This window comes from Xenopus tropicalis, chromosome 1 (assembly GCF_000004195.4).
Source record: "Xenopus tropicalis strain Nigerian chromosome 1, UCB_Xtro_10.0, whole genome shotgun sequence".
Classification (NCBI taxonomy): Eukaryota; Metazoa; Chordata; class Amphibia; order Anura; family Pipidae; genus Xenopus; species Xenopus tropicalis.
In genome coordinates, this window is record NC_030677.2 from 178,961,625 (window position 1) to 178,982,561 (window position 20,937).

General features: G+C 40.4%; 2 protein-coding genes across 2 annotated transcripts; both read left to right on the plus strand.

Moving 5' to 3' along the window:
• The first annotated feature begins 460 nt into the window (after positions 1–460).
• mblac2 (metallo-beta-lactamase domain containing 2) lies at positions 461–6,200 on the plus strand. Its single transcript, XM_002933933.5, has 2 exons — positions 461–1,030; positions 5,500–6,200. The coding sequence occupies exons 1-2, from the start codon at positions 580–582 to the stop codon at positions 5,880–5,882; spliced, it is 834 nt and encodes a 277-aa protein (XP_002933979.1). The 5' UTR covers positions 461–579; the 3' UTR covers positions 5,883–6,200.
• Positions 6,201–10,664: 4,464 nt separating this feature from the next.
• Positions 10,665–18,545, plus strand: cetn3 (centrin 3). Its single transcript, NM_001016387.2, has 5 exons — positions 10,665–10,707; positions 12,091–12,226; positions 13,268–13,382; positions 15,474–15,665; positions 18,286–18,545. Exons 1-5 carry the CDS (start codon positions 10,691–10,693, stop codon positions 18,327–18,329), a joined length of 504 nt encoding a protein of 167 aa, NP_001016387.1. The 5' UTR covers positions 10,665–10,690; the 3' UTR covers positions 18,330–18,545.
• Positions 18,546–20,937: the final 2,392 nt, after the last annotated feature.

Consider the following 20,937-nt stretch of genomic DNA (forward strand, 5'->3'; position numbering starts at 1 on the left):
AGGACCCATATCAGCAGCTACAATCTGCACGTGTATGGCCACTTTAACTGGGATTATAAATAGGCCCTAACATTTGAAGTACACAGAGAACTCAACCGCCCACTAAATACTGTTTATGGTATCTTACAGCTTTTGCCACAATCCACAGTTTGCCAGTCTGGGCCTGCATAGGGCTCAGCATAAGGCAACTTGCTGGTACCTAACCATAAACATCAGGTACGTGGAGAACTTAGTCCTTAACCAAGTATAGTGCCGAGGTGACAGGGAGTAGCGCGGGTAACTGTCATTCCAACAAGCTGGACGATCAGGCGCAATTCCTTGTTTTTTCCCTTGAAAACTTACACAGGCGGCGCCGTGATTGGCAGATTAGCTGGGCGCTTCCCTGTCCTGATTGTAATTGGACGTCAGTTCTATGACACGCCAAACTCTCTTGTCTCTTATTGGCTGGGAATGTTTCGGAAGCCAGTCGCGCTTGGCAGTGGTGTGGGCGCTGCCCGAGGTGCTGAGTAGTGACAGGGAGTCCCCCAGCAACAGGCAGAGGCTAGGGAAAAGCTGCCGTCCCGCTGTCCGGCTGGAGCCATGGCCGCGCTGGATTGGTACGCGCATAAGGCTCTGGGGGACGGCATTTTCTGGATCCAGGAGCGCTACTATGAATCTGGAAATCGGGCCAACATCTGGCTAATTCGCGGCTCCCACCAGGACCTAGTGATTGATACGGGGCTGGGGCTGCGGAGCCTGCCGGAGTACCTGTGCGCCTCCGGGCTGCTCCCTCACGGGCAGGATGGGGGCTCCGGGCGGAGGCCTCTGATGGCTGTAGCGACTCATGTCCACTTCGACCACGCAGGCGGCCTGCACCAGTTCGGGCAAGTGGCCGTGCACAGGCAGGAGGCCGAGGCCCTGACCCGGGGGGATAACTTCGAGACAGTGACGTGGCTGTCGGACAGCGAGGTGGTGAAAGCGCCCAGTCCGGGATGGAGCGCCAGTCAGTACAGGGTTCAGTCTGTCAAACCCACTCACGTCCTGGAAGATGGTAAAAGCACTGCGAGTCTTATTGCTGCCAGAACTGGCCAACAACAGCTGGAGTATTCCATAGGGTAGCCATAGTATAAAGTGCCACCGGCACCATCTAGCCCCATCGTGCCACCGGCACCATGTTATCACAACACCCACCCCTTAATGACAGCTCTTGCATTTTGCCCATTCTTTTATTTATTTATTATAATGTAAAACCCTCTGCCTCAAAACAAGAGCTAAAGATTTGTTGAGAGGAACTTGAACAGCTGTATATCTATATGTATATTTTCCTATGACCTATGTTTGCCCTGTAGTGCAGGCCTACTAGGGCTGGGTGTTGAAAAGTAATAGTAGTTGGGGGGGGGGGGGGGGGGGGCACAAATTTGCTATAATCATATTATATAATATATAATATAAATATAATATTTGGCAATATAAGGAGTGTAATGCATACTTTAATGCTAATCTCTTGTTCTGCTTAAGATCCAGGTTTTATATAGTACTATATAGGGCAAATTATGCCAATAGATTATCTTCACATCTGTCTTCATTGAAGTCAGCATAATTGATGTTCAGAGAGAAATATAATAGATATGGGATCTCTAGCCTGCCAGCATTTACTGGCACTAAAAACATTAGCAATTTTGGCCATGGATCTGCAACCCTTAGCTCTCCGGCTGTTTCTGAACGACAGTTTTCTGCACACAAGCATTAAAAAGGGCATGCTGGGAGCTGCAGTTCTAAACCAACTGGAGAGCCAGAGATAATGTACCTAAAGTCTGCATTAACGATGTCAAGGGCAGCAAACAAATTAGCTTTAGTAAATTATAATAGGGATTGACAGGGGATTAATTCTGTTGGATTAAATCTCAATGCACTGTGTATAGGTATTTTGTTTACTGTCTGTCTGTACAGAATTGCTATTGTGGTAGGCAACAGCTAGCACAGACATTGCTTTCAGCTGTGGTTTGAGGTGGAGTGGAAGGTAAGCATGTAACAGCTCATAGTGTTTAGGCCCTAGACCAGTTATCCCCAACCTGTGGCTCATGAGCAACATGTTGCTCCCAGTGGCCTTAAAGTAGTTGCTAATTTTTGAATTCCAGGTTTGGAGGCAAGTTTTGGTTGCATAAAAAACAGTTGTACTGCCAAGCATAGCCTCCTGTAGGCTGCCAGTCAACAAAAGGGGGTACCAGATTATTTGGCATCCACTAGGAACTTTTTTCTGTCTTGTGTTGCTCCCTAACTCTTTTTATATTTCAATGTGGCTCACGGATCAAAAAGGTTGGGCACCTGTGCCCTAGACCTATATATACACATATATTTATTAACATTATGCAGTGATATGTAACTCGGTAACATATCATTCTAGTAAGATTTTGTAACATTTATCTATCTCAGGGTCTCAGGAAAATGATGTCAGGGAATCAGCTCCATTACCCAAAAAGAGTTTAAATTCAGTTTTGCTTTGCATTATAATCACACTTTTATATTGTAAGAGAAATTTACATTGTTAAATGGGATCCTGAAGATGCATTGTTCACAGTATTGGGAAACTATGTTTGGATGCTGGCCATAAGTAAAATAGTCCCATGCCAATGTACATTAAATTTACAATAGAGTTCATTGATTTGTCACTGTTGTGATAGCAGTATGCTGGATAGATAATAGAGTCAGGTTTTAGTAGGCACCAGGCCTGGGCTGGGATTCAAAATACATCCTGGAATTTCAAGTACACAGAGACTCACTAAACTAGACTCAAGTACACAGCCCTCACTAAATAGTGTTTATGGCAGCTTACAGCAGCTCCTTTGGCATTTGCCAGAACCCAAAGATTGCAGTCTGGGCCTGGTAGGCACGCAGCAGTTCAAACGTGCTTCTTTGAAATGATGACAGAGCTCTTTGAATAGAACATGTTTTCTGCAATTAGAAGGGCCATTTGGAGCTCCATGCATTGACAGTGAGTTCAGTAGAGCCCAGCACCTCTCAGAGTGACTTCAAGTCTCCTTCTCCCCAGCAGAGACTGCCTGAGGTAGAGAAGCACATTTCTGCTTTGTATATTTCTTGGCATGAGGGAGTAAATACATTTAAAATGTATTGTAATTGGCAGATGTATTCTAAAATGATACACCCAATTATTCTAAAGAAATAATGTAGCTATTTGCTTAGAGTAGCTAGGAAAAGTATATAGGGCAGAATTCTATCCTAAATTCTATATAAGGGCTCATAGGCATGGCTAATACACATTGGGCGGACACTCCTGTAATAAATGCAGTATGTAAGATTCTGCTTTTCATATTATGACTTGTATTATGTTTTGATGCAATGATCACCAGATTTTCCAGGAAGCTTTCACAAAATGAGGCATTAGCAGCCAATACACCAGAGGAGCACTAAGTACTTAGCTCACAGTACACACTGCACTCTTCTGCAACAGGATCTTTTAATCATGTATTGATTTACCTGATATTATTCAAGTGCAAAACTGGTGATGCTGATATCTATTTCCTACACTTTTCAACAGCTTTCTGTAAATTATTAGTGCAATAAAATGTAAAAGTGTTTATAGTAAGTGTTGCCATTCATTTTCCAGATGAATGTGCCGCCAGGCTCCTCACGTCTGACATTCACATTTCAGAAAAAGCTTTAGAGTTTATTAGTCATTAACAATCAACAGCATACATCCTTTTAATACTAACTAGTTCATTACAATTGTGCATTCCCTATGTTCACACTGTTGGTAATGGATGATGTAGGACCAGCCTTTGCATTTAGCACCTAATCCAAAGTGGTATTCTGTCTAAACTGTATGTTGGCATAGATTTTAATTGAAATTACAAGGAACACCAAGTATTAAGTCAGGCATTTTACCAAGTTGTGGTCCTAAAGAGCAAAAATAGTTTCAAGGGGTGGGGGGCAACCCATTTTTGCAAATGTAGTTTCTATTGATAGCATTATATGTCCCTTATAATTCTTCACACTGCAGTTTTTGACTCTTGAAACAATGTAGCAATGAACCTGACAGACCAGGAGGAAATATGATTTCTGCTACATTACTTCAAGAGTCAAAACCAGAGGACAAAAAAGACCAAAAAAATGACTGCTTTCAACTGCAATGCCATTTACAAACAATGTTTAAAAAAATAGTTTTTTCAATAATACATATAGAAAAGTTGCTATGAATTACATTTTCTCTTATGCAAAAATGTTTTTGGGCAGACATTGCTTTTTTATTCTGTATTAAAGCCTAATTGTTAGCAGGGGGCTCCAATACTCCAATAATGCCTTAATTCAGCAACACAATGAAAACCCATTCTCTCGATCACAGTGGGCTTAAAGCAACGTGATTGTGTTATAGGTTGGGCTAGGGGAGGATTCTTTTTTTTTTTTGGGTTGTCGTATTTTCAAATAAAAGAACAAAAATAAGACAGTTGACATGTTTTCACTGAGGAAGGCCTACTATGTTGTTATAGTATTCTAAACGCAGATCTGTCATGTATGTACTTGCTGAGCATTGCCAATTGGTCACATCAATGACAAATATAAGAATTTGATAAAATGTCAAAAACAAACAAAGGAAAACAAATTAAAAGGAAGAGAAAGAAAATGGGAGGCTTCTTACAAGAATAAAGTAATAGGAAAACTGGAATCCTTTTAAAGTGATACTGACCCAAATTCTTTTATTGATTGGAATGTGTCTGGATCACTTTAATCTTGTTCATTTGAAAGCTGCTGGTATGATACCCACACAATGTGGTACTGCCTTCTAGCAGCGTTAATGCATAACTTCCGAAAGAATGTAAAGATACTTATGCGTAGGCAGTGGGTGCATACATTTAATAGGGTGACTGCAGATGACACATAGCTTGAATCATGTATTTACTCTTTTATATGAATGCATTGCAGTTTAATCACTGCCTACACAAGGGCATTTTCTGTAGGGTGTCCTTTAACAACTTAATTTATATTCTAAATATTTTATCTTTTTTTGTGTTGATGTTCAAGCTTCTTGTATTTCAAAAAAGAAATACATTTTAAAAATCTGAATTATTTGATTAAAATGGAGTCTGTGGGAGACAGGCTTTCCGTAATTTGGAGCTTTCTGGATAACGGGTTTCTGAATAACAGATCCCATACCTGTATTGTTCTATTGTTGCAAAGAAAAAGAAAATCTTTCAAAAAATGGTGATTATATGATTAAAATTGAGCCTATGTGAAATGGCCTTCCTGTAATTCTGAGCTTTCTTGATAACAGTTTCCATCATCTGTAGCATTAACAAGCATGGTAAAACACAGATTTTGTACCAAATTACATTATACTAGAAAGGGATTGTATAAAGGACTCATATCATGCAGTGCTACTTCTAGCTCGCTTACTTGTCACTGTTACAATGCTGGAATCACTTGTATTACTTCAGAGGAAGTCTTTACTGCTTTTGTTGGTTATGTCTAATATCCTTTTCATGAAATTATTATTTGTTTTTGCAGGTGATATAATTAGCCTGGGCGACAGGCAGCTCACTGTGTTGCATATGCCCGGCCATTCTCGAGGAAGTATCTGCTTGCACGACAGAGACCGGAAAATCCTTTTCAGTGGGGATGTTGCATATGATGGATCCATGATCGATTGGCTTCCTTACAGTAACATCCCTGAATATGTCAGGTCATGTGAGCGACTGAAAGAATTAGTGGACAGAGGCCTTGTAGAGAAAGTGCTGCCTGGGCATTTTAACACATTCGGGGCTGAAAGGCTTCACCGCTTGGCTTCCAACTATATATCAAGTGCTGGTGTTTGCCATAAAGTTTCAACATGTGCAGTGAGATCTTTTGCAAGTTTAGCCCTACGTGTAACTAACTCAAGGAGAACTTAGATCTGTTACCAACTAATGGCAGAAAAGAACTGAAAATAAGTGTTTGCTATGCAAAAATTCTGTTTATCAAGCCAAACAATCAGACATTCAGAACATATTTTCTCTGCACTGCCTACCACAGAGAAAAGCATTATTGGTGAAGGTTTGAAGACATTTCACTTTTTTATCAGGCTTGGGTAAGCATGCAGTGGAAAAACACAGTGGAAAAGCACTTACAGAAGTATAGTGTATGTATTTGAATGTGAGGATATATATATATACATAGTATATATTAAAAAATCAAGGATATACATTTATTATTTATTCAAATAGTATTAAGAAGCCATGACACTATCTGCAAGCATGTTGTCCAGGCCTGGACTGGCAATCTGTGGATTCTGGCAAATGCCAGAGGGGCTGCTGTAAGATGCCATAGACAGTCACTATTTATTGGGCTGGTGGGGGGCTGTTTGGGCTGCTGTGTACTTGGAATGCCAGGGCCTATTTTGAATCCCAGTCTGGGCCTGATGATGTCCCTGTGCTCATGTGGCTTTCCTCTGGGTACTCTGGTTTGCTCCCACACTTTAAGAAAACCATAGATGCAGAGACATTGGTTCCTGATATAACTGACCATAGTAAATGTGAATGTGATATTGACCTTAGATTGTAAGCTCCGCTGGGGCATGGATTGGTGTAAAATGTAAGTAAAGCACTGCAGTATATTTTGACGTTTTATAAAAAAAAAAAACATACACCCAGTCATGCAAAATTGCACTTTTAATGTTAGCGATGGATATGACTGGTGAAAAATTCAGCACTTTGGGTGTGGAAACGAAGGATGGTTTCCCCTTATTTTGTTGAATTAGCTGGAGCTGCAGTGATAATGATTGCTCAGCTTGCTGATGTTTCACAAGGAACATTGGTTTATTAGAGGTTGATGGAATGACAGTATAGTATTCAACACAGCGCCACTCCTGCCATGAAGAAAGGTGAGAACCTTGCATTAGGTGGCAGTGCCACGATAGGTGTGTAGAAAAGGTAAGCAAAGAGATCTCATATGATAATTATTTATAGATGCCTTATGTGTGTTGGGTGGTGGTTTGTTAATTTCTTCCAAATAATTTTAGGCTTTAAAGCTGATGTCCCACACAGAGATTAGTTGCCCCTGATAGATCTCTGCTACCCTGGACGACTAATCCCTTGGAGAATCGCCAGCAGAAAGGCTTACGCATTACTTCGGTTTTCCAATGTTGCACAAAATTGCTGGCAAGAGCAAACTTTGCACAAACTGAAGCAATGCATTAGCCTTTCCACTGGTGATTCCCTTTGTTGCCAGTAGCAGAGATCTATCACAGGTGACTAATCTCTGCGTGGGACATCATCCTTAGGGTGATGGTACAAAACAATTAGTCCCTCAAAATAAATCTGCACTATTGTAGGCAACTAATCTGCTGAATATGCTTTCTTAAGTTTTGTGGCAAGGCAGCTTCTGCACCCTCAGAAAGCCGAAACAACACGTATGTTTCCCCACCGGCAATTAAGAGCCAATGGAAAGGAAACTGGGGACATTTTTTCACCTGTGGGAGTGCAGATTTATCACAGGCAACAAAATGTCTGTGTGCCATTGCACTTATGATTAGTGATAATTGTTTGGACTTGTTTTATTGTATCAATCACTGTTACAAACAAATACTGTGATGCTTACAATGCCGTATATAAGCTACTATATGATTAGTTATGTAGTGAGTGAAAATTGTTCTTCCTGACAATTTAAAGGACAGTGTAATCATTTGGTTTTATTCAGTGTTCACATAGCTTTATTGTATTATGCAGATGTATAACTAACCTCATATTGGTTCACATTGATCCAGATTTGTTTATGTATAACAACCCTTTTTACCCATGAGCCAGTATCAAATGTAAAAAGAATTGGGGAGCAACACAAGCATAGAAAAATTTCCTGGGGGTGCCAAATAAGGGCTGTTATTGGCTGTAGCCCCTATGTGGACTGGCAGCCTATATAAGGCTCTGTTTGGCAGTACACATGGTTTTTATACAACCAAAACTTGATTCCAAGCCGGGATTTAAAGTACTTGTTTTGAGGCCACTGGGAGCAACATCCGAGGGGTTGGTGAGCAACATGTTGCTGTGAGCCACTGATTGGGGATCACTGATATTTAACAAACAGAAATAAGTGGTTCATACACTAGCATGAGATGGCCCTTTAAGGGCAAACCACCTAAAGCCTTTTTCCCATGCGCCTTCTAAGTGCATTGGAACTGCTGTACCTTTTCCCACTCACAGAATACTAGTTTACCTAACGTTATAGTAGTCAGATCTGCCCATTATATTTCCTTGGTTCTGTGCCGCTTGTTCATCTTCCATCTGGTGACATTCTGCTTGGGCCTGGATAAGAACACATATTTAGGTTTGGAACAGAAATCACAGAATTATTCCATAAGAATACAGGGTGCCAAAGAAAGCTACATCAGGTAAGCAGGTCAAGTATCCCTGGCCACCTGCAACTGTGCATTTCAAAATAAAACTATTATATAATTTCTATATAAACAATGGCCCATTTAATTAATCTTGATGTTGTACTTTCTTTCTCATAAAAAAAAATTAAATACATAGTAACAGATTTTTGCCATCAAAATATCTTATAACATTTTATACTATTAAAATACTTATATATATATATATATTCTTTATATTATAAAGTGTGTAATGTTAAGATGTGTTCAAATGATTTAATTAAAATGATGTGTGTGGTTAAAGAGCTTACTCCTGCTTGTTCTGTAGGGTATTTAAATATACAAGAAGAATGGATTTCTGAATGTATTTTATACAAATGCAAAGAATGAAGTGGCATTATTGCACAATGTGTGTGTTTGTACAGCTTTTGTGTTTAGCTGAACTATATGTGCTAAAACAATCACACTGCACTATATCATGTGAATATAATTTATATGTACAGCCATTCATTTATAGGATGATACATGTTCATTAAAGCAAAACTCTAAAAACAACATTGTTGTCCATTACTGAATGTGGTTATAACATCCAGATTTAAAGGGAGGGATAGCATCATTATGTTCTTATGTATATGGACTGCTGGGACTTGAACTGAAGTCGCAAGTCGCACAGTTCCAGATTTGTAATTTTATGGTCCGTTTGCCTGGGTCAGTGACCCTTCTCTCAACTAGATTGCATGTTCAGTTGCAGATTGGAAAAATGCAGACAAGGAAGAGCTAATACAGGTATGGGATCCGTTATCTGAAAACCCCTTATCCAAAAAGTTCTGAATTACAGGAAGGCCATCTTCCATAGACTCCATTATAAGCAAATAATTCAAATTTTTAAAAATGATTTCCTTTTCCTCTATATAGTATTAAAACCAGGGCAATCTGAAACAAGGGCAACTGCATCAGAACTGAATAATTAACCCTGTTGAATCCACTTATATGACAGACATATGTCATTTTCTGCTTGATAATTTGCAATGACCCCTAAGCTCAGCTTCTCAACTGCCTCTCAGAGCTCACCGAACATGTGCACTGCCCCCGACAGTTCTAACAGAATCCAAAATGGGGAGCTCCTGTGACAACTGTAAAGACCTATATTATTACTACTATAGAGATGCTGAAACTTTTGGCTAATGTCAGACAAGGCGTATGGTGTATATTTTTGGCAACCTGAAAATGCCGTAAATGCCGCCATACACCTACTACCTGTGCCTGCATCCGAATGTATGTAATACGCCCGTGTGCAAGACTTTGCATTCTCTTGCGTTTTTATATGGGTATCGGCTACATGTGCCTGCACCCGAGCGTATTCTATTCATTCGGCCTGGTCTGACATTAGCCTTAAGCCAGGTACAGAAGAACAGGAACAGCACCTCTTGTCTTTGTAAATTAAAATGCCTTTATTGCAAAGTTTTTTGGGGCAAAGAACAACAGCAGCAACCTTTAGGTCTTATGTGACCTGAAACGTTGCTGCTGTTGTTGTTTGCCCCAAAAAACTTTGCAATAAAGGCATTTTAATTTACAAAGACAAGAGGTGCTGTTCCTGTTCTTCTGTACCAGGATATGCCGATGGAAAGTGGCCATTGGGGAACCTGCACTACTTCTAACTAATCACAAGGCTTAGTGCTGACTACTACTCTCCAAATTAGCCTTAAGCCAGTCCAGTCAGTTTTTTATATAAAATATGGCATTTCTAGCCATATTCATTTTTAGGGAATAGTTTACACTAACTGGCAACCACACAATTAAAATAAAAAAACGTGGAAGCTATTAGGGAGCATGAATTGCTGCTAAAAGGTATGAGTAAATCATCCAAACTAAGTATGTTACCAGATTTACACAGGAATGGGGTTACTATCAAAATATATTTCTATCATTTTTACTTTAAAATTCAGCCCTGATATGTGGGTTAGGTGGCAGCTCCCTTCATGCTTTAGCTCGCTGTAAGGTAGTGAAGCATGCCGGGAGGTGTACTATTCAAGCGTTACGGGGCCGCTTGCATTTCTCTCGCACTGTGCATGAGTTTGAGCTTCCCGCTCCTTGTCACACTCCAAGCGCCTTGTTACGTCACTGCCTAGTAACCAGCTCATTTTTCCGGCACCTCCCCCAAGCGCCTCACTGCTCTCCAATCACAAGGCGCTGTTAGTGCCAGGCTGATCCCGTTGCTAGGGGAGAAGTTGTAACGGTAGCCAATCGGAGGCGCTGCCTTGTGTTTACGAGGTGGCGCCTAGGCCTGTAAGTGGGACAGCAGCCCCGGCTGACCGAGGGAGTGTGGCAGCGCTGTGCGTCTGTAGCGGAGGAGCGATGAGCTTGGCTGTGAGGTGGGTGCATTGGAAGCACAAAGGAAAGGGGGTTCACAGCGCTGGAAGGCTGGGACCCCTATAGAGTTAGGTTTATATAAAATAGCAGTGTCCTATCTGTGCTACTTCCAGCTTTTGTTATACTGAAACTCTCAGCGCCACATGGTGATGGGGTTAGTTGCAGTTAAACAACAGCTGGCGAGCTGCAGATTGGATATTCTTTATTAATACACTAACAATTACAAGTGTAACGCCAAATAGGTCCTTTGCCATTTGACTTACCTTTTGTGCTCTGAGCCTCATGTATGTGTTCCTTTCCCCTGAAACTGTTACCCATCAGTCTCCCTTAGCAGGGGGCTATTTATTGGTGCACTTTGTGTCAGAACTTATCTTGTCTGTGTAAATGCCTTTGTAATGTGAAAGTGAAATATAAAGTGATTATATATATATTAGTGTGTATCAGAGTGGGGGCCGGCAGAGACAGAACTGGTACAGATGTTACACTGGATTCCATACACTTTTATTGGCCCATAGAGTGAATAAGTGTGCCAATACATGAGCAGTTTGGCTTTTCTTAAAAAGACAGTAACTGGTTGGCCCCTGACTGGATGCAAAACCGTAAACGGGTACATTTGGCTATTTGGCTCTCTGTGTGGGTGGCTGAACTAAGGGAGGATCCATGCAAATGTTGCCCTGACCACACAGGCAAGTCATTACGTGTATGGCAAGCTGCATATGGAAATGCTCTCATTTCTTGTATGTTTCTGTTCTGTTCCATCATCACAGCTGACTTATGCCGGGGGACAGGGATCTTTCACTAGAGACAACTCTGGGATTTTATGTTGGTGTTTCACTAGTGAACAAATCATTTTTGGGCTCATCTGTAAAAATGTACATTATCCTAAATTATGGGCCAGGAATAGTTTATATGAATTAGGGTGCGATTTAGGTACAATGCTTATTCCTTATTTAGGTAAACTAAATAAGGCTAAAAACCACCATTCCAGGTATTTACTACAGGTGTGCAGATCCTTGAATATAAACACTTTGTATATCTAGTTGTATCCCAGATTAGAACAGATTCCCAGGTTGGAACACAGTACATCTGTCCCACTTGTATTCCAAGTGTTTAGAAATGTCAGCTAACTAGATGAGGAGTTGTAACTACTTGGGGGTTGTAGTTCTGTAATACTTGAAAAGCCACATACTGCGCTAGCAGCAACAGCCTGTTATTTGTTTTGAAATATGCTGCACTGTGTGTTTAATGGCAACAGGAAGATCAAAAGGGCACAGCACACAAAGTGTTAAACAGTGCAACCACCACCAGGCCAGAGTAACAGGAAAATTCAGTTTCAGTGTTATGTGCTTTGTATGTTTTATGTTAGTAACTCACGTCTCTCGCAGGACTGATCTAGCAGTTGACAAAACGAAAAAGAAGAAAAGAAGAGAATTAACAGAAGAACAGAAACAGGAAATAAAAGATGCATTTGAATTATTCGATACAGACAAAGATAAAGCAATAGATTATCATGAATTAAAGGTAATAAAACTTTTTCCAAGATTTGGACTTGGTGTTCTTAGTGTTCTGCCAAGCTGAATCCATGCCATGGGGCTTTAAAGGAGGGAGTCATTAGGTGGGGGTGGCATGTTTGGGTGTAGAGGTTCTCTGTTTATCTGGCTGTGGGTAATTGCTTTACAGTGTCAGCTAGGGATCCAAGTGGTTTGCAGGTTAGATTATAAATTTGATGACAAGATGAGTTTTAGGGCTGTGACACACGGGGAGATTAATCTTCCTTGTCGCGGGCGACTAATCTCCCCGAAATGCCATCCCACCGACTAGAATGTAAATTGCCGATGGGATGGCATACGTGGCGGCGCGATTTGCCGATGTCGCCGAAGTTTCCCGTGTGTCACAGCCCTTAAATGATACTTAAAATGGCCTGACTCTCTGTTAATGGTTGATTGTATGGAAACGGGATAGGGTTGCCAACTTTTCTCTTGGGCAATACCAGCCGAGACGGAAAAGTGGCAGCATGATGATGTCTGAGGGCTTAAGGAGCTGTGATGTAAAAAAGGGGCAAGTTGTGATGCAGAGGTGGTGGATCAAGCAGTGATTGGGTGAGTAGGAGTAGGCAGGTTTATAGAGTGGTTGGGGGATACAGGGGAAGCGGGGAGAGGTGGTTGGTGCAGGCTGGGGATGTTATCAGTAGGGATTACAAATATAACAGTACATTTCAGTTTCCGTGTTGCTGGTGTCTTTTTTTTTTTTTTTTTTTTGTAATAAATATATATATATATATATAGATATATATAGAATAAAACACAGCCAGCACCAAGGGTCTTGTGGTTTAAACAAATTTCCGTGTTGCTGGTGTCTTTTTTTTTTTTTTGTAATAAATATATATATATATATATATATATATATATATATATATATATATATATATATATATAGATAGATATATATAGAATAAAACACAGCCAGCACCAAGGGTCTTGTTTATAATAAATAAAATACACGGCCTGCAAGGGTGATAGTAGGGTGAGTTTTTTCATACATAATCATGTATTTTATTTACAGGTAGCAATGCGAGCTCTGGGATTTGATGTAAAAAAAGCAGATGTCCTAAAAATCCTTAAAGACTATGATGGTGAAACAACAGGCAAAATTACATTTGATGATTTTAATGAAGTTGGTAAGTGGGAAAACATGACTGCAACATACCCTAAGTTATGCATCACTTTTAACAGCCACAAGCCAGATTCCCACCCAGTGAATTCAGTGGCTGCGTTTTGGTTTGTTTTTTTCTGACCAGTTCAGAGAAACAAAATAGTGCTACTCCACCAATGCACTTTCGTTTTCCAGGCTTCCCTAGCACTGACTAAGGGCTCCTACAGACAAACTTTTACTTTAGGTTAGTTAAGGTTTATCTTTCATTCACTCCACTTCGAGGAACTGTATGAAGAAATGCAACCTGTGTTTTTTCATTAAGGTTGTACTCCCTGTGCTGTCTGGAAGCACCAAATGCAGATGAAATGCATCATGTTGTGTTCTATCTGCATCTGTCGCTTCCCTGCGTCAGAGAGAGTACAAACTCCTTGAAAAGAACAGGCTGCTTTTTGTCATGTGGTTCCTTGCAGTGGAATTCATGAAAGATACAGCACAAGGGAATATTCGGTGCACCAGGCCGGGTAAAAAAAAAAAAAAAAGAATAATTAAAGCTTTCCAGTTCCTTAAAGGACATGTAAACCCCACACACAAGAATTTAATCAGTAACAGCCTTTTTGAAATCTTTAAATATTTGCCACACTGGTTGTCCAGAGGTTAATAGTAAGGCTGCAGCATCCCCTTTAATCACTTAGATTTCCTTCTGCTCCTGTAATCCACTCGCCCCCTCCCTCATGAATTTGCTTTGGCAGTTGGCTTGTGGGCATGCTCAGATTACTAAACACGCCCCCAGTCTAGCAGCCAGTGAAGAGATGGCATTGCTGGTTCCCATAGAAACTCAGCTCTAGCTGTCTGCTTCAATTTTTATCTCCTGAGCTCAGCTTTACCATTACATTGCTCAAACAAAGCAGAACTTTTATCAGAGACAGTTGTGCCTGTGTGAGCCTGTATTCTTGATAAAATGTATGCTGAATAAGGGCTCTGGCACATGAGGAGAATAGTCGCCCGCGACAAATCTCCCGTGTCTCGGGCAACTAATCTCCCCGGATTGCCATCCCACCGGCGAAAATGTAAATCGCCGGTGGGATGGCATACGCGGCGGCGCGATTTCAGTGAGATCGTGCAAGTTTCCTCTCGAGGCAACTTGCACGATCTCACTGAAATCGCGCCGCCGCGTGTGCCATCCCACCGGCGACTTTTGCCGGTGGGATGGCAGGTGATGGCAACTCGGGGAGATTAGTTGCCTGAGACACGGGAGATTTGTCGCAGGCGACTAATCTCCCCGTGTGCCAGAGCCCTAAGGGTCTGTGTGTGTAGGCTTTCTATTTTAGTTTCTATTTTTGCTGATGACACAAAATTGTGCAAAACTATAAGTTCCATGCAGGATGCTGCCACTTTGCAGAGCACACAAGCAGCATAGGGCAAGCAGAGTATGGCACACACAGGCAGCGCTCTGCCTGTCCTATGCTTGTGCCATGCTCTGCCTGTCCTACCCTGCCTGTGTGTGCCATACTCTGCCTGCCCTACCCTGCCTGTGTGTGCCATACTCTGCCTGCCCTACCCTGCCTGTGTGTACCATACTCTGCCTGCCCTACCCTGCCTGTGTGTACCATACTCTCCCTGCCCTATACTGCCTATGTGCGCCATACTCTGCCTACCCTATGCTCCCTGTGTGTGCCATACTCTGCCTACCCTATGCTCCCTGTGTGTGCCATACACACAGGTAGCATAGTCCAGGCAGTACATGCATAAGTACCTACAGTACCTATGTCTGAGGGGGGCCACACAGAGGGGGGTCGCGGGCCGCCAGTTGGACAGCACTGCATTATGTCATTCAGCAATGCTGCAACTTCTTGTGAACTATGTGTTGGTGAGGAAGAATGTTTTGATCACCGTAGAGAGGACACTGGCAGTTCAAATGCTCTGTATGTTATTATTCTAATTTCAGTAATTCCCTGTCACTGTAAACTTCATAGAGGATAATCCAATATAGTTACAGGCCAGTATTGAAAAAGAGCGCTTACCAGCAAGAACCCTTTTTGGGGGTACTCTTTGCTACAGCCATTCTTTATTTTATACAGGAATATGTAATGTATATTTATCCCTAAAATTCTTTCAGTCACAGACTTAATACTTGACCGAGATCCACAAGAGGAAATTCTAAAAGCTTTCAAATTATTTGATGACGATGACTCTGGCAAAATCAGCTTAAGAAATCTTCGGCGAGTTGCAAGAGAACTTGGTGAAAATATGACTGATGAGGAATTACGTGCCATGATTGAGGAGTTCGATAAGGACGGAGATGGAGAAAGTAAGTGACAACTGTGCATATACAGTCTTAGAGCTGGCACGGTTAGAGCCAAGTCATTAGAAGGTTTACTGCTGAAATCCAGCAGGATCAGAAACAAAATAGGGGTCATTTTATGTTCCTGCCCTTGCATTTAGTGCTGCCTAACACAGGCAGTGATCTTCAGTTAGAGGGGACAGCCACAGGCCTACGTCAAGTCACACAATGCAAAGTGCAAAAAAATGACATTGTGGCCTTTATTTTAGTTATTTATTTATTTTTTGTACTTTGCTTACTGTGACCTGCTCTTTACATGACTCCTCTAAATAGTATGACATCATAGAATTTTGTTATATTAAAAAGATGGATTTAAAGGAAAACTATACCCCAAACAATGTAGGTCTCTATAAAAATATATTGGATAAAACCGCTCATATGTAAAACCCTGCTTCATCTAAATAAACCATTTTCATAAAAATATACTTTTTGGAGTAGTATGTGCCATTGGGTAATCCTAAATAGAAACTTGCCCTTTTAAGAATTAAGGGCTGTCCCCTTAGATTATACAATTCATAATGCACACAAACAAACCAAGGGCACACATACATGTTAGGTCATATCAGCCAATGAATGGTCAGTTGATTGCTGAGGGAGCACACAGACCAGCACAAAATGGTTGCTTAAGGGAAAAGATATAAAAGGGCAATATTTATTGATATACAGTGGTGTGAAAAACTATTTGCCCCCTTCCTGATTTCTTATTCTTTTGCATGTTTGTCACACTTAAATGTTTCTGCTCATCAAAAACCGTTAACTATTAGTCAAAGATAACATAATTGAACACAAAATGCAGTTTTTAAATGAAGGTTTACGTTATTAAGGGAGAAAAAAAACTCCAAATCTACATGGCCCTGTGTGAAAAAATGATTGCCCCCCTTGTTAAAAAATAACTTAACTGTGGTTTATCAATTTCAATTTTCAATTTCAATATCAATTTCTGTAGTCACCCCCAGGCCTGATTACTGCCACACCTGTTTCAATCAAGAAAGCACTTAAATAGGAGCTACCTGACACAGAGAAGTAGACCAAAAGCACCTCAAAAGCTAGACATCATGCCAAGATCCAAAGAAATTGAGGAACAAATGAGAACAAAAGTAATTGAGATCTATCAGTCTGGTAAAGGTTATAAAGCCATTTCTAAAGCTTTGGGACTCCAGCGAACCACAGTGAGAGCCATTATCCACAAATGGCAAAAACATGGAACAGTGGTGAACCTTCCCAGGAGTGGCCGGCCGACCAAAAAGAGCGCAGAGACAACTCATCCGAGAGGCCACAAAAGACCCCAGGACAACATCTAAAGAACTGCAGGCCTCACTTGCCTCAATTAAGGTCAGTGTTCACGACTCCACCATAAGAAAGAGACTGGGCAAAAATGGCCTGCATGGCAGATTTCCAAGGCGCAAACCACTTTTAAGCAAAAAGAACATTAAGGCTCGTCTCAATTTTGCTAAAAAACATCTCAATGATTGCCAAGACTTTTGAGAAAATACCTTGTGGACCGACGAGACAAAAGTTGAACTTTTTGGAAGGTGCGTGTCCCGTTACATCTGGCGTAAAAGTAACACAGCATTTCAGAAAAAGAACATCATACCAACAGTAAAATATGGTGGTGGTAGTGTGATGGTCTGGGGTTGTTTTGCTGCTTCAGGACCTGGAAGGCTTGCTGTGATAGATGGAACCATGAATTCTACTGTCTACCAAAAAATCCTGAAGGAGAATGTCCGGCCATCTGTTCGTCAACTCAAGCTGAAGCGATCTTGGGTGCTGCAGCAGGACAATGACCCAAAACACACCAGCAAATGGCTGAAGAAAAACAAAATGAAGACTTTGGAGTGGCCTAGTCAAAGTCCTGACCTGAATCCTATTGAGATGTTGTGGCATGACCTTAAAAAGGCGGTTCATGCTAGAAAACCCTCAAATAAAGCTGAATTACAACAATTCTGCAAAGATGAGTGGGCCAAAATTCCTCCAGAGCGCTGTAAAAGACTCGTTGCAAGTTATCGCAAACGCTTGATTGCAGTTATTGCTGCTAAGGGTGGCCCAACCAGTTATTAGGTTCAGGGGGCAATTACTTTTTCACACAGGGCCATGTAGGTTTGAATTTTTTTTTCTCCCTAAATAATAAAAACCCTCATTTAAAAACTGCATTTTGTGTTTACTTGTGTTATCTTTGACTAATAGTTAAATGTGTTTGATGATCAGAAACATTTTGTGTGAAAAACATGCAAAAGAATAAGAAATCAGGAAGGGGGCAAATAGTTTTTCACACCACTGTATATTTGGTATGGTTCTTTAATAGGTCACTTAATGATATAAATCACATTATGATATAAATCTCTTGATTAAGTATTCATTCTGGGGGTATAGTTTTCCAATAATTTCACAACAGGGGAATTTTATTTGTCATTCTGCTTGTAGTTAGCGGATTACTAAATTCGTTTCCAATTTAGCAGGGGGTGGGGTTGCTGTGAGTCTGCAGGTTTCCCATTATTATTTTAAAATAGGTTTAAATAAAATGTTTGCTTTGATTTTTTCAGTAAGTAATGTTTCTAATATTTTCCATCTCTTTTCTTATTGTGCTCAGTAAATCAAGAGGAATTCCTTTCCATAATGACCGGAGATCTTTAGCACTTTTTTAGAAGGAAGAGACAAGTCTGCATGCTGAATTCTGCGATCAGTGTGATGTATTTAATTTTTTTCCATCGAGGACCAAGATTAAAGACATTGAATGTCAGTATTTTGTAGCTAATGATTTTACATTGTAATATTTATCAACATTTTGAGTATAGTTTTTTTGTAAAATAGTTTTCTATGCTGTTCTAAAATTAAATGTTTCTTTGGAAAGCCTTGTGGTTTTATTTGCTTGCATAGCTGTCTGATGATTGCGTAAAAGCGCTGGATTTAGAAATATTATACCCAAAAACCACAAGACGTGATGACTAAGGCAGTATAGCACTACAAAAAAACTAGTACTTGGAAGTACTTGTTTTTTAACTGGTATAAGGGAAATGCAGCCTTTTGGCATTCTTACTACTCAGCTGTAGATAAGTATCAATACTGTGGATCTGGTTACTTCTAAGGGCTCTGTCTCCTATGGCATGTCTATAAGTAAACATTACCAGCACAGCAAGGCTACTTCGATTTCATAAGACATTTTAGGGGGTTATGTAATAAAAGGCACTAAATTAGCCCAGCAGTAACCCATAGCAACCAATCAGCTGATAGAATTTACTAGTCACCTGCTATGGGTTACTGCTACTGGTCAAACTTAGTGCCTTTTATTACATTTGGGCTTTAATCAGAGTGCTGCTTTGAGGGAGAAGTATAACTTTCAAAATGCTCTGCCTATAGCAGGCACTCAAAAACATGATTTTCTGCATGAAGTGCTTTTATAAATTTTAGCCTTCATTCAATGTATCTTAATTCTTACCTGCATTTTTTGGCAGACTCCTGTAGGTTACTTTGTGACATTAAAAGTTATGATGCACATAAGGCTTATTTACAATGCACCACACAGTGGTGTAAAAGAAGTACAAATGAAGGTCACAATCAACCCTTTTTTTGCTCTTTGCGCATTATGTGGTTCATTGAGCAAATAGCTGCAGATCTCTGCAGTTTCACTAATACAGTTCTGTGTTACTCAGCACTGTATTCGTGTTGGGGGGCATCAGGCACATAAGCGCCCCCTTGCCAGCCCTATACCTTGTGTGTCATTCAGAGGCATCAGGTAAGGAGCGTCGGGAGACTCCCTGCCAGCATTGTGGGCCTTATCTATACCACTGGCTTTTTGCACTACTGAATGAAGTGGCGGATTTATGATCCAGCATTCAGTGCAGAGAGCAGTAACCCCGGGGGGCGTAAGTGAGCAGTATTGGGCATGCGCTTGTCCTTGCACCCCTTAGCACTTGCGTGTAAATTACCCTTCTGTTTTGATCACTGAAGTACTAGGATGAAAAAACCTTGTTCATAGAAGATCATATAAAATATATACTTATAGTAAATTGGTCTAGAACAAGTGCAGGTACACTAAGGGCTGCTAAATAGCATTCCATACACTGAGGCTTTTTTCTGTATGAACAGTAATCCAAGCTTTGCACATCATCTTCATTTTGCTCATGAAAATATTCACACTTCTGTGATGCAGTTTTATACTTTTTTTTTTTTTTTTTAGATAAAAAGTAAAGTTTTCTGCTTTCCATCACAATTTCATCGCATTTCAGATTCCCTACAGGAGGTTCTTTTAAAAGGCAGTATTTGGGTTTTCAACAACATTTGTGTAATTGTTGGCTCATCATTGCAGAGGCAGCGGTATTCTTATAGGCTGCAAATGTTGGGCTTTTTGCCTCAACATGGACTCATCTATACACACAAGTCAAAAAAAAAAAAAATCTTGATATCTAGAGGGTTTATAGCCAATGGGCCTTTGGGGAGTCTTTTTTTTACATTTGCATGCTAATATTTTACATTCCCTCATTAATAATCCTCTACATTAAAGTTCACTTGCAACATAATGGTGACAAACAGTAATTTATATATAAATACATCTATTCTGTCTTGCAGCCCAAATTCTATAGGTTTTGTCTTGCAATCCACATTAAGGCCACAAGATGGCACCAGTCACACACTGACCACAAATTCCATTTAGAGATTTTGGTAAAAGTTACTCTAGTTTGTGTTGTTGAGTATTATGTTTAAAATATTTATTTGTATTTCAGTAATTTTTTTGCAGTGATGGAGATATACATGGAAATACTTGATAAATAACCTCTTTTCCTGACAGCCAGATTTGCCCTGTCATATATTGGCAGCCAACAAATGAATAAGCACACATCAAAGAGAAAACCTGAAATGTAGAATCTTGATAACTGGCACAGTAGATTCTGTGATTGACAGCAGGTAAGGGGTTAAACAAAACCTAACAATACAAGTTAATTTAAAATAAAAATACATGAAAATCTCTCCACATTGAAACATTCAGTTCCCAGAGGCTTCATTTTCCAGCTGAATTGCATCCTTCTTCCTAAATATAATAAAGACTGAGCTGTCTATTCCATGTATAAAATCCCTTCCATAAGCACCTTTGTTTCCCACTGCCACGTATCCCTGTCTGGCATATCTACAGCTTGGGATCATCGCTGAGTTGCTTTTTGATCTCAAAATACACAGACCACAACTACCATTTCTGTCTTCCACTTCCTAAACATTGGCAAAATACGCCCATTTATTTTTGGCTCTA

What these genes read in the sequence shown, in the direction of transcription:
- cetn3 (NM_001016387.2), top strand. An exon ending in TAGATTATCATGAATTAAAG is followed by an intron (nt 12,227 to 13,267) that starts GTAATAAAACTT and finishes TTTTATTTACAG; the next exon opens with GTAGCAATGCGAGCTCTGGG. An exon ending in TAAGGACGGAGATGGAGAAA is followed by an intron (nt 15,666 to 18,285) that starts GTAAGTGACAAC and finishes TATTGTGCTCAG; the next exon opens with TAAATCAAGAGGAATTCCTT.
- mblac2 (XM_002933933.5), top strand. Translation starts at nt 580, where the DNA reads ATGGCCGCGCTGGATTGGTACGCGCATAAGGCTCTGGGGGACGGCATT. An exon ending in CACTCACGTCCTGGAAGATG is followed by an intron (nt 1,031 to 5,499) that starts GTAAAAGCACTG and finishes TTGTTTTTGCAG; the next exon opens with GTGATATAATTAGCCTGGGC.